The sequence below is a fragment of the Lutra lutra genome, chromosome 2 (assembly GCF_902655055.1).
Source record: "Lutra lutra chromosome 2, mLutLut1.2, whole genome shotgun sequence".
Lineage (NCBI taxonomy): Eukaryota > Metazoa > Chordata > Mammalia > Carnivora > Mustelidae > Lutra > Lutra lutra.
The window spans coordinates 147,755,912-147,768,708 of NC_062279.1; the positions used below are offsets into that span (position 1 = coordinate 147,755,912).

General features: G+C 45.7%; 1 protein-coding gene across 1 annotated transcript in view; it reads right to left on the minus strand.

The window, feature by feature from the left end:
• LOC125093545 (cytokine-dependent hematopoietic cell linker-like) overlaps positions 1-12,797 on the minus strand; it is a 194,307-nt gene that overhangs the window by 61,141 nt on the left and 120,369 nt on the right. Inside the window, exons 5-6 of the mRNA XM_047718888.1 lie at positions 9,493-9,521; positions 929-966 (exon numbers count right to left, since the gene is read on the minus strand). Of these exons, the coding sequence (XP_047574844.1) occupies positions 929-966; positions 9,493-9,521 (67 nt within the window). The remainder of the gene's footprint in view (positions 1-928; positions 967-9,492; positions 9,522-12,797) is intronic.

The window sequence follows — 12,797 nt, forward strand, 5'->3', positions numbered from 1 at the left end:
TCTCTCTCCCTCTCATCTATCTACTTGTTCCCAATATTCTCTATAGATATGCCAGTTAAAACTATTTAAATGTTGTACAATTTAACAATAAACTAATATAACATTAGGTAGCTGAGTTCATGTTATAAATTTCAAATTTTCTTCAGTCATTAAAATTCTTGTCAATACTCAATAGCTTCATCATATGAATACATCATAATCTAGTCAATTTTTTTTCTGTTATTGAATATCTAGGATGATTCCAGTGTTTCTCTTTAACCATATTATTATAAAATACAAATGAGTATATTTACATATTAATCCAAATTTCAGATTAGTTTCTTAGTTTAAATTCCCAGCCATAGGATTATTGGGCTAAGGAAAGTGGACATTTTTATGTTGATTGGTTATTATGAAATGGCTTTCCAGAAAGTGAGTTCCAATTTAAGATTTCACTATGAGCCTTAGGAAGTGCTTCTCTCGTCTCCCCCTTGCCAGCACCATGTGGTGGTATTTTCATCTTAGTTTATCTTTGCAGTGGCCATGTGAGTTAATTTTTATCTGCATTTCATAGCTGAGTAATTGGAAGACAGTTTTCTTTCTTTTTTTTTTGTCTCTCTGTCTATTAATGCCTTATTATCCACTTATTTATTTTTTCCAGTTTAATTGAGAAATAATTGAGATACATCACTATGTAAGTTTAAGGCATACAGCGCAATGGTTTGATTTACAGTGTGTATTGTGGGAAGACAGGCTCTACACAAGAACCGAAGTGCAGGTGTCTCTGCTAGGAAATCATGCTATTTGGAAAAGTTTGGTTGGTGTTTTTGTTTCTTTTCTAAATTTTGTTTATTTAAGTTTAAATTTCTTTAAATTCACCCAAGTACCTTGAAAAGAACCACTCGCTTTGTAAATGTTAAAGACTGACAAGTCGGGAAGGCTGACTTACCTGTTCCAGAAGAGGCTTGTCGACAGCCCGGTACTGGCCTGCGAACAGAAGTGGACCAAGTGTTACTGCAAAACATTGAGGAGAGTGGGGGTGCCTGGGTGGCACAGCTGGTTAGGTGACTGCCTCTTGGTTTCCACTAGGGTCGTGATCTCAGAGGTCGTGGGATCGAGTCCCGCATTCTGTGCAGGGTCTGTTTGGGATTTTCTCTCCCTCTCCCTCTGCCTCTCTGGCTCAGGCTCTCTCTCTCTAAAATAATAAATCTTAAAAAAAAAAACAAAAACAAAAACGAAAGCACTTTGAAAAGAGTGACCCTTGTGTTTCTCTGGAAGTTTTGTGTTCATTGCCATTTATTTCTCTTGAAGGCGATCGCCTAAAATGCAGTATGTATGTCTGTACTTTCCCTTCTTTTATTATTATTATTATTATTATTTATTAACATGCAATGTATTATTTGCCCCAGGGGTACAGGTCTGTAAAACATCAGTCTTACACAATTCACAGCACTCACCATAACACACATACCCTCCCCAATGTCCATCACCCAGCCACCCTATCCCTCCCCCGCACCCCAGAGGAACCCTCAGTTTGTTTCCTGAGATTAAGAGTCTCTTATGGCTTGTCTCCCTCCCCAGTCTCATCTTGTTTCATTTTTTCCCTCCCTACCCCCTATGACCCCTCACCCCGCCTCTCAAAATCCTCATATCAGTGCGATCAGTGAGATCAGTGAGATCTGATTGACTTATTTCGCATAGCATACTTTTCCTTCTATCTGCTGTTCTTGCAAAGCAAGGGCGATGAAAAAGGAGCCTAGACAATCATATCCAAACTAGAAAGGCTCGCTCCTTCTATGGAAGGTCAGTATCAGGTTAGAAGGACCCCCGCCTTCTCTCCATCAGATGCACCCAGTCATGACTCCCTGGGCCTCTGCGCCCATGAGGAGGTTTACTTGCCCCTCCCCCACCCTCTGGCACAGCACTGCATTTTGCTGTAATCTGCTGTATGTCCATCTCCTGGAACAGACTGGAAGTATTTCAAGGGCAGGGGGACAGGTCTACTCACTCATCTGTCCCTAACTCCAACATTGAACAAATGAGTTCTTTTTTAAAAAAAGATTTCATTGATTTATTTGAGAGAGAGAGAGAGATCAGGAGGGGAGCCGAGAGACAGAGAGAGAGGCAAGTAGACTCCATGGAGTGCGGAGCCCGATGTTCAGCTGATCTCATGACTCAGAGATCAGTACCCCAGCTGAAATCCAGAGTGAGACACTTAACCCACGGAGCCACCCAGCTGCCCCGTGAACAAATGAGTTCTTGACAGGTGTTTGTTGAGTGAGTGTTGTTCATGTGAGGTCTGTCAATGTTTGACCCCCTCACTGGGACTTGTTTTATGGAAGATTTCCTGGAGGTCGTCTAGTGCACTCGGTCGATGCCCTACTTTAAACTCTACCCTCAGATGATGCAGAACCGCTGAACTGCTCACATGATCTGCAGGGTTTTTGCTTCCTCTAGACTTAATTTTCCTAAATTGCATTATAGTGGCATGCTGTTAGTCTGCATGCAGGAACATTATAAGCAGAAAATGTTCTTATCACATCCTCTTTATTAGCACACGTGTGAGAAGTTTCTAGTGGGTTTCGGGAACTGTGTGCTTCTCGGCAATTGGTTTGCTTTGATTTAATGGAAAACACTGATTTTACAAGAGATTCTATTTTCCTTCCTCCTTTGGCTGTTCAGAATCTCAAGGCAAATTTCTGGTCTGTGTCCAAGTCACGTAGAGGACCACAGGATGATTCGTATTTCTGCATCTTGTTCTGGCTTCATCATGTTCTTAGACTTTTGCCCTTCTACCCAGAATTCTTTTACCATACCAAAATATGCAATTAATAGCTGGAGATTTGTGTCAGCATGCCCAAGCCTTGTGTAGACTGTAATGTGTAAATTAATGAAAGTTTGGCTCGGTGGAAACACAGCTCTCTGGAATTTGCTTAGGACCAGTGCATCAGGGGCGTGTTAACTAGCCAAAGCTAATTTCCTTGAGATAATGAGCAGGCAAGAGGAGAAGTCTGTCTGCACCTGCTGCCCAGTCCCAGCCCATCCCGGTGGTAGGACTTGCCGCTACCGCTGTCCTAGGGACCTGAGGACACCTTCCCGTCCCAGCACAATCATACCCCTACCTACAGCCCTGGTGGAGAAACCCACAGGTTTTCCGGCCCTTCACAGTAGCAACCAGCACCCTCTCATGAATTGAGTTACATTAATAAGGTCACCCATAAGGACCAGCCGGTCTGGCAAAAAGAGGCAAATGAGCACTGAAATTTTGAGGATCTACTCTGGCCCACAGGACTGAGGGAAGCATCTCCACTGTGTGATTCGGAATTCGATACGACCTCATCTTAGGAAACTGTTCTCATCAGATGGGGTCATTATTCCAACACGGATTGCTGTGGGGTCTCCTTCTTCACGAGCCTGCAGCCCGAGACTCTCCGGGATCCTCCACATAGGTTTCATGCCACTTCTGAGTCTTTGCTTGAGTTGAGTCCAGCTGGAATTCCCACCTCCTCTGTGTTGCTTTCCATAATGCCCGGTGCCCTTTGAGATCCTCCTGGGGCTCTCCTCTCTGACCACTCTAGGTGACCTTAATGTCACGGAATTGTCAGGACAGTTACTTTCTGTCTCACTCACTGGGATACCTACATAAAAATAGGCAGCCTTTGATAACTTCTTTGATGGGTATGTACCCAGCCCCCCCCTTTAAAATATTTTATTTATTTATTTATTTAGAGAGCACGTGAGCCAGGGAAGGAGCGGAGGGAGGGGGAGAGGATCTCAAGCAGACTCTGCTCTGAACACGGAGTCTGACACAGAGCTCATGTCCTGAGCCCAAATCAAGAGGGGGACGTTTAACCGACTGAGCCACACAGGCGCCCCTGTCCTTAGCCTTTCTTTAGAGAAGGGGTGTCTTTATCTGCTGTAGTCCCTATGTTCCTAACAATGCAGGTTTGGAATGTAATTTTAAAAGCATATTTTTAAAACTGTGATTTGGTTCATGTCACTTGTGGCCCATGGCATGCCCCGTGGAATCTGGATTCTCTGCCGTGGCTCCCAGCCTCCAGCACGGTCTGGTTCCTGGCCCCTCTCTGATCGCACGTCTTTCCAGTTTCTTCATCTCCTCTGAAACTAGCTACCCCAGCTTCTTTTCGAGTCTCCCCAGTACGCCAAGCTCCTTCCACCCCAGAGACCTGCACACACTGTGCCTGGAGGGAGCCTCTCTGCCTACCAATCTTAGGTAAAAGTGAAGGAGCACCTCTCCAGACCTGGGTCTCAATACCTCAAGTGCCTCGAACGGCTTTGAAGATACTGCAAGGAGATGCACTGAGCCCCATTTCCTCTCCCTGTGGGCCCTTGGCTGGCACACATCTCCCAGTGTCCCTTGTGCCACATGGCCATGGCATGGTGCTCTAGCTGCCAGGACAAGGTGGGTGCATGTGCGTCCCTTCTGGATGACCCACTTGACACTCTCCTTCTCGTGACCCTCTTGACACCCATCTAGAGAGAGAAGACCCTGAGGTCTTCAGGGATAATGGAAGCCAGTGCGTAAAAGGAGAGTGAATCCCAAATGAGCATTTGGGGAAAAGACTTCCTTCTATCCACATTGGATTGTTATGTGAACAAGAAGTAAATCCTTATCTTATTAAACTACCAACATATGTAGTTTATGCATTATGGATGTTAGCTCTTCCTGATTAACGTACTTTTTTGTTTTCCATTTCAAAAAAACAAAATCAAAAACCAAAAACAAAAAAGTAAGGAAAGAAAGCAAAACCAGGCTCACAGTGCAAACCAGTTAGTTCTTCACAAGCTTCTGTGGTGATGTCTACTCACACTGATGTCTGCGGACTGCTGACTTAGAAGCTCTGACTCCCTTCCATGAGGGAATAGGCCATGTTAGATAAAAGTTAGAGAGAAGCTCGGACTATCAGCGCTTGTAAACACATCCTTGAACGGAAGCCTCTGGAAGCCCGAGGCTGGTGCATTTTAGTGCCTCTACTGGAACAGCGTGCTGGCTGTGTCCCCAAGGGCTGGCTCCATGGGATGGTTGCATTTAAAGGAAATCACTGGCTGAAACAGTTCCCAGCAGGTCCCATTAAGAGAGTCTTGTTCTCTGGTGCAAGAAGGGAAGTGAAAATAGGGAGCCTGGAGTGCTTTAGAAGTTCCTCTTTCTCTGGGAAGTGGAGTCAGCGGGCTTTTCGGATGATGGCATTCCCAAACCAGTCAGGTTCCCTAAGCAGACCCAGCTTCTGTTTTCAATGCAGTCACAAGATTTTGGAGGGTGCGGGGGGGGGGGGCGGTGGGGAGAGGTATAGCGAAGGTGAGCATTGGCTCTGGTGAGCCAGCTGGTCTTACTCAGCAATACCTGGTGATAAGGGAGAGGCCAGAGGGTCCCAAGGCCCCATCACTAGAACTCTGTAGAGGAGAAGGCTGTATGTCTCTCAGTGTCCACTTCCCCCATCTGTCCTGGAAGCCCCGACCATCAGCTGCTTACATGGACACCTAGACCAAGTACTTGCTACAACCCGGTCTTCCTCGAAGTCCTATGTGCCCATGAGTCTAAGTTTTGGTAAATGGAAGAGGTGGAAAATCAATTCAGTTTTCAGGAAACTTTCAGAAGAGAAATTGTTGTGCACTGTTGATTTCTTCTTTTTCCTCCCTTCCACCCGCCTGCTGCCTAGAGCACAGCTATCACTATTTTAGGCAGTGGGATTGAAGCTAATGCAAGGGAGAGAGCAGCAGCTCTGAGGACCTGGGGAGCAGAGCTGCCAAACAGCTTTGGAGGGCTTACCTCTGGACTTGACTTACATAGAAGAAAACAAGTCACGTTTAAGCCCTTGTGATTTCTTTCTGAACATGTGTTTCAGCCTTTACTGTTTAATCTCCTTGAGGAGGTCAGCTTTGGAATTCACCGAAAAGGTGGCAGAGCTTCTGAAGAAAAGTCATGAACACATATTTCATGGACGCTGAAGGAGAAGTTAGAAATTCTAGGTTCAAAACCTGGCCGTTTCTGGCCACGTGACCTCAGGTAAGTGCATAAGCCTCAGTTAACGAATATCAGCTCGCAGAACAAGAAAAGTAGTGTCTCCCCCAAATAGCAGTTGAGAAATTTAAAGAAATAACCGCCTGGCAGTGTGTCCCTCCAATGAATGGCTGGGTTTCACATTTCAAGTTCAACGTCATGACCAAATCTTTTCCATTCAATACAGATTGTGAGTCCTCTGCCTTCAGATCTGTATTAGGAACTTGTTTTTTACTGAGTTCTCACTTAAGGAAAAAAAAAAAAAAAAGCAGTGCGTTTTTCAACACCCAACTCTGTTGGTGTGGCTCTGTCCATTTTCCCCAGTGGTTCGTTGAGTACAACCCGTCTAGCTGTGAGGCTCAGGGATTCAGTGACACGGCTGGTTGACAGCCTCAGCTGAAAGATGAAAACACTGCTCGCCCCCAGCAGGGACAAGAGTACTGTGGCAGATCTGAGTTCTACTCTGCTGACTTATTCCCTGGGGGTAATCTAACTTCTCTTGGGCTAGGTTTACCTAATCTACACTGTGAGTATTATCAGCATCTGACAGCATCTGATAGATAGAAACATCTATCAAATGCTTGGCACAAACTAGGGACTCATTATGTTGTTAGTTTCCATTTTCTCTCATTCACAGTTCCTAGGTCTCGCTGATGTCATGGGAGAACCAGTTTTCAAAGTCTGGGCTCCAGACCTAGGGCTCCAGGTTCTTTTCTTTCCCTGTGCTGCCTTCACCAGTGGTTGTCTTTTAGGAACTGCACGGTTTCTGTTGAAATTCAAATAAAATATTCTGAGATAGTCGTCATCCAGGGAATTGCAAGCAACTTCCTAGTGAAGACAGTCTTCATGGCTTCCTTTTTATTTATTGTTGCTTCAACCAGTGATTTTCCAAAGACAGCCCTAGCACTCCAAGGGGTGGAATTATCCCGGGAAGGCAAGGACTCGCTAGTCTCATGACAGACCTGTGAAAGCACAGTCCTTGGAGTGAGCTTGAGAATACGCACTTGTGACTACTGTGATTCTGATACCAAACACATTTTAAAGACAGCTCTGAATCTCTGGGTTTACCAATCATGGGCGATTTGAAATCCTGGCTTGGGCTTATGCGAACTGGGAGAACACCTTTTCCCAGCAATTCAACCACCAACTTTTCACATTGTTTCTGTCTACTGATTTTGCCCACATCTTGCGTGAAAACCGGCCTCGGCGAAATTAATACAAATGTTGCAATGTCTATAAAGGGCCAGCAGGGGGCATTGGATGAGCATGTATCCCGTTCCTGCCTTTCCTCCACCTACTCCTAAAACCCTGATTAATTTTTCTTTTGAAAGTGGGAAAAACCAACTTTCAAGACTGCTTTCCTTGGGAAACAAACAAACAAAAAACCCCCAAAACCAAAAATAAAACAAGTGCTCCTGGACAAAATGAAATTTCTTGTCCATTTAATTGAAATAGCCAATATATATCTTTATCAGGGTTTTTATTGTATACGGTGTCTTAAGAGAGAAGGACCACTTTCTAAATAGGGCTATCTTCTTTCATTTCCTTCTTTAATCAGTGGAAGGAGAGAAACTCCTGAGTTTATTTTTATGGAAAAACATGGCCCTATTCTCTGTAAATCAGCCTCACAGAAGGTATTGGTATTGACAGATTGTCCAAGTTTGGACATGTGTTTGGTGTTTGTCTTTTCCAGGCCTGGAATGAATATATATATATAGTATATGTTATGAATGTATATATGTTATGTAATATGTATTTTATATATATATATAATGTTTAGCATATAAAATATATGCTACTGTAGAAAATTATAAGATACAGCTGAGGAAAAAAGAAGGAGGTAAAAATTACTATAAAGTCCCCCTACCAAGATACCTACTAAAAATATTTGATTGTAGCCTGATCACTCACACACACATGTGCACACATGATATAACCTCTGTAGGTCTGAGCACACTGTGTTCTTGCCTGCTCTGTCATAGAATAGCAGACTAGAACATATCCATGTCACTAAATATGCTTCAGTGTCATCTTTTTAATGGCCATATAGTATTCCCTCCTGCTGGAGCCCCACCATATGTTCAATTAATCCCATGGTAAAAAATCGCAAGCAACTTAAAAATATCTAGAAATGTTATAAATATCGTGGCAAACAGCCTGCTATATGAATCCCAAGCATCCTTAATTATATGAGTTCTGTTATATTTTAATAGATATCTGTCCTGGTTCATAAAGGTAAATAGACTGGGGTGGTGTGATTTGCCGTTAATATTTTTAGCAGAATATAGATTCCAGTGGGTATGGGCAAGCCTGGGCAGCTTTATCTCAATCAGTTTTCTTGGGATTTTGATTTGTTTTTGTCCAGCTCCACCCCCCCGCCCCAGCTTCTGTCTCTTGAATGTTGTTAATTAAATGGAATACCCACCTGTCAGTTTTTCTCTGTCTCCAGGAACATGGAGAGGGAGCGAAGGGGGAGGGGTATGGGTCATGTGGTTTATAACTCACCAGCCCCTGCGTCAGATTGGCAATTTCCTTTGCAGGGACCATCCCCTTTGGAAGGGTTTAGAGTACCCCCAGGACTCTAAGTGGGTGGTGGGAAGGGGTGAGAAGTAGCGAGCTGATGGAGGGAGGTGTATTTGGGATCAAAGACTCTGGTACAGTTTGGAAGCATCTACCTTGAGAGAAAGCAACCTTTGCTAGCAAAGGACTGGGAAGCTTACTAAAAGCATTTTCTGTAGGAGAGATTAGAGCTGGGTGCTTGTTTCTTATCTATATTCATACTTGCAGTTCGGACTTTGCTTTTCTCCCCTCCTCGTGGCTCTTTTGGACATGCTCTAGCATGCACCGTATGAACCTTGGAGCTCATTAGCAGGTTGCATCACTTCCTATGATTTTATCCCTTCTTTGCACACTTCTTGTCTATTTCTCACTTTATTCTGTCTCTTTGCAGCTATCATTTGTGGCCACCAGCTTTCTAGGGATGTTCTATTGGACTTTCCCTGAAACAGTAGTGCTCCAAGATGAATAGTACGTACTTTTACTCAAACTTTAATGGGATTCAGAACTAGGCTCTGCAAAGAGATGCAAGAGAAGCATAAAATGAATCAATCATCTGCGCAACACATATTTTCAGGGGGAAGCCATTATATAGAATTCAGTTGTACGAGCGCTAAGGAATGGCCACAATCCTGATGTTTAGGCAGACTTTCACCCATTTTCCAGATGAAGGAACTTGAGCCCAAAGGGACCTATGCTTCACAGCTTAAAAGTGGGGAGCCAGTGTTCCCCGTCAGCCTTCCAGCTTCCAAAGCTCATGGAAGTCACAGGCCAGGCTGCACTCCAGGAGCAACCAGAGGGAGAGACTGTCAGTGGCTAATGCCAGTTGGAACAGGCCAATAGTTTCATTGAAAGAAAAGCAGAAAAGAATGGAAGGAAGAGTAACAGAGCCATGCTGACATTCCCACTGCTTAGGCGACAGAGGGCCCCTGACTCACCGCTGGCATTGTGCATTCGAGGCCATGACCTAGGGCAGGAAAGAGAACCAAGGTCAGTGTTAGCGGCATGTGGGCCACACACCTTCCCCAGAGGAGTGGCAGCCACCACAGACATTTCCCAGATCAACCTACGAACGATTTCCTCATTTTCTTATTGTTCTAGATCCAAAACAACATCTTGTTATAGAGAATCCAGAAAATAGAAAAATGCACAGAGAAGAAAACAACAGCGTCCCAGGTAATATTTTGGCAAGTCTGCTATACCAATGCACACGTGTTAATAAGGGTATGTGTGTGTAAACATACAGGTGTATAAAAGTAGCACAGGAATGTATGGGCTGCCGATGTTAAAAATGCATTATCTATCTTTAGCTGTTTTTCCAAGACGTGATATTTATTTGGATATTTATTTGGTGATATTTATTTGGTGATTTTATTTTTATTCGGTGATATTTACTTGGTGATTTTTGGAGGGGACGTTTAGGTTCTTCCTAGTTCTTATTACGGTGAATGATCTTGCAGGGAATACCCATGCTTGCATTTCTCATCTAATCCCTGAAATATTTCCATGGAGAGACTCCACCAAGTGCAGTGAAGAGGTCAGGCAATGGGGGCCATCCATGCCCCTGTCTGTAGATCACTCAGTTGGTCTCCACGTGGGTTGGATCAATGGAGATGCTAATTCACAGAGCTGGAAGAGACCGTCTTGCTGGGTCTCACCACCCTTAAATCCATCCTTTGAAATGATCCTACCTACTTGGCACCTGATTCCTTATTTTACCTGTTTTACTTCCTAGATGCCTAGTGAGACTGAATTATTGTTATTATCTTCCAAGTGGTTTTAGTGGATTTTTTCCGCTGTGAGTTACCTGTACATGTGCTTGTCCATTTTCTAGTAGGGTCTTTGCTTGGCCGCCACATTCACATTGGACAGCGTGCCTTTGGAAACAACTTTTGGTTAGATTTCAGGCAAAGATCTGAAAAACTCTAGGGCTACGGAAGGCTCTGGAGGGTGCTGCTTCTGAGCCAACTTGTTTGTGCCTTTAATAATCCTGGGCCCCACGCAGCACCTATCCTCCGAGGCTCTCAAAGTACGTCACAGGGGCAATTAACTGAGCATCGCAACACACACCAGGTGTAAATATTTATGAGGCCTGGCTGGTGGCTGGGACATCGGGCACTGAATAGTTAAGCTGGGAGACAAGAGTAACCAGGAGACCACAGCCCTCTGCCCTTGAGTCTGGCTTCCTGCTTGCCCTTTGTCCTCTGCCGTTTTAATACTTTCAGTGGCCCTGTGGGGTGACTAACACTGTCCTGAGTTTACAGATGAGGAAATGGGAGGTTCAGAGAGCTCCCCAACTTGCCCAGTCCCACAGAGAGCGAGGGGCCTGACACCAGCCTGTTGGATCCCCCTGTCCTTGTCGCCTCCCTGACCCTGGCCCCAAGATGGTGGCGAGCCCAAAGGCAGTGTGCAGCTGTGGTCTCGGAGCCCTTGTGGTTAGCTCTTGGCATCCTTTCAAGCTGCCGGACAGTCTGCAGAAATTAACAGCAAACCAGCCAGGAAGGGGCAGATCACTTATCTAGGGCCGCGGAGCTTTCTCTTGACACTTTGAATGCATAGGCTCTTCCTTGACATCTTCGTCTTAGATCAAGGCCTCCGAAGGTTCCCCAGACCTGCCACTCCTGACATGGGGGATGTAAATGATACGCTTTCGCGACTATGCACAGCGAGCTTGATGGGAGTGTGGCAAGCCAGGCCCTAGCCCAGAGGCATCACACCCAGCACAGACAGCATCCTGGGCCTGGGGGTGAGGAAGAGGATGCCAGTCTCGTTGGGGAGCCTAGCAAGAGCTTGGACTTTTAAGTTAGGATTCTGTCCTTCTGACCTTGGCTTCACCTGGTGTTTGGAATCAAAGACTGATAATGCTAAAAAGCACGTCAGAGGCAATGTTGTCCAATTTGTTGTTTCAAGTTTTGGACCCTCAAAGGCAGACCTAGGAGTCTTCTGACACCTATGAAGAGTGGAGCTTGTATGGCACTGAGCGTGGCTCAGCTCCGGCTGGTTGGCTTTCCCCACTTTGCAGGTGCAGCTCAAGTTTGGAAGAGGTTAAGTGAAGTGGCCCAGCAAGCAATCAGCGGAGCCAAGAGCTGTCCCACTACTCTTATTATTTCCAAGCCTACAGCAGCCAGTAGACCACCCAGTACTCCGTGCCTGGGAGCTTCCTCCTGATTGTCCAGGCTTCTCTGATCCATTCTCCCTCTCGGCGGGGTCCCCAAGGGATGGGGCTCATTCATATGTCATATCCTCTGGGATTCTGCGCCCTAGGGCCCTCTGTGCGTCAGTGCAAGCCAAATGAATTAGCAAAGGAAGCATCAGCAGAGCCAGGAGCAGCGTTATTATTCCAGCTGAGCCCGGAAAGGGGAGAGGGAGAGGAGGAAGCCTGGAACCGGCCTCAGAGGGCCTGGGAAGGAGGGACCCCAGAGGGGACCTGCACTCCACAGTTATGTCTGGTTGGAGTGCAGACTGGCAGCTGACAGGCTACCTGACAGGCTACCTTTACGCTCAAGAAAGCCCCACATGTTTGTTAGCAAGCTGCCTCTTGCCAGGGAATTACAAGGATGCTCCTTGGCTCCTTTGCATCAACGGCATCTGTAACATGGCCACATGTGGACGGGCCACGCCTGGACAGGGGGATGGCTCGGCAGCCACTCTTTCTGCTTGTTCCCACTCCGTGCTCCTTCCACCTCTGAGCCTCTGGACAGCAGGCCTTCCTCTGCACCTCTGGCTTGTGCAGGCAGGCGTCCACATGGTGGTGTGGGGTTACAGAATATGAGACGACCAAGACTGACCTCCGGCGGTTTGTGGTTTTCAATATTTAAGCCTTATTACAAATAAAGAATTTCAATCTCTGAATTATTTTTAATTTTTAATACTTCTTAATAATTTAATAGGCTTAATAATTTTTAACCTGGAAAGGGCATTAAATTAAACCCATCCCTCCTTTCCCCCTTGCCTCCTGGGAGAACCGGATCTGATTGGATAGACAGGTTGCACTTGCATCTTGCTTATCCATGGGAACAAAGTTTGGATGGTGTGTTTTTCCTGTCCCATAGAGACGACATTGGGTCCTGTCTCCAGGGTCAAGTTCCTGGTGAGGAGATAATTCCTCATCGCCCCTTCGAGTGTGACATGTGTGGTCCCCTCTGGGTCTCCCCAGGCATCCATTGCTGGAGCAGAATGCACAACAAGCCCCCTGGGAGACGGTCAGTGTGATTTCACCTGCCAGCCCACTCCCTGTTCCAAG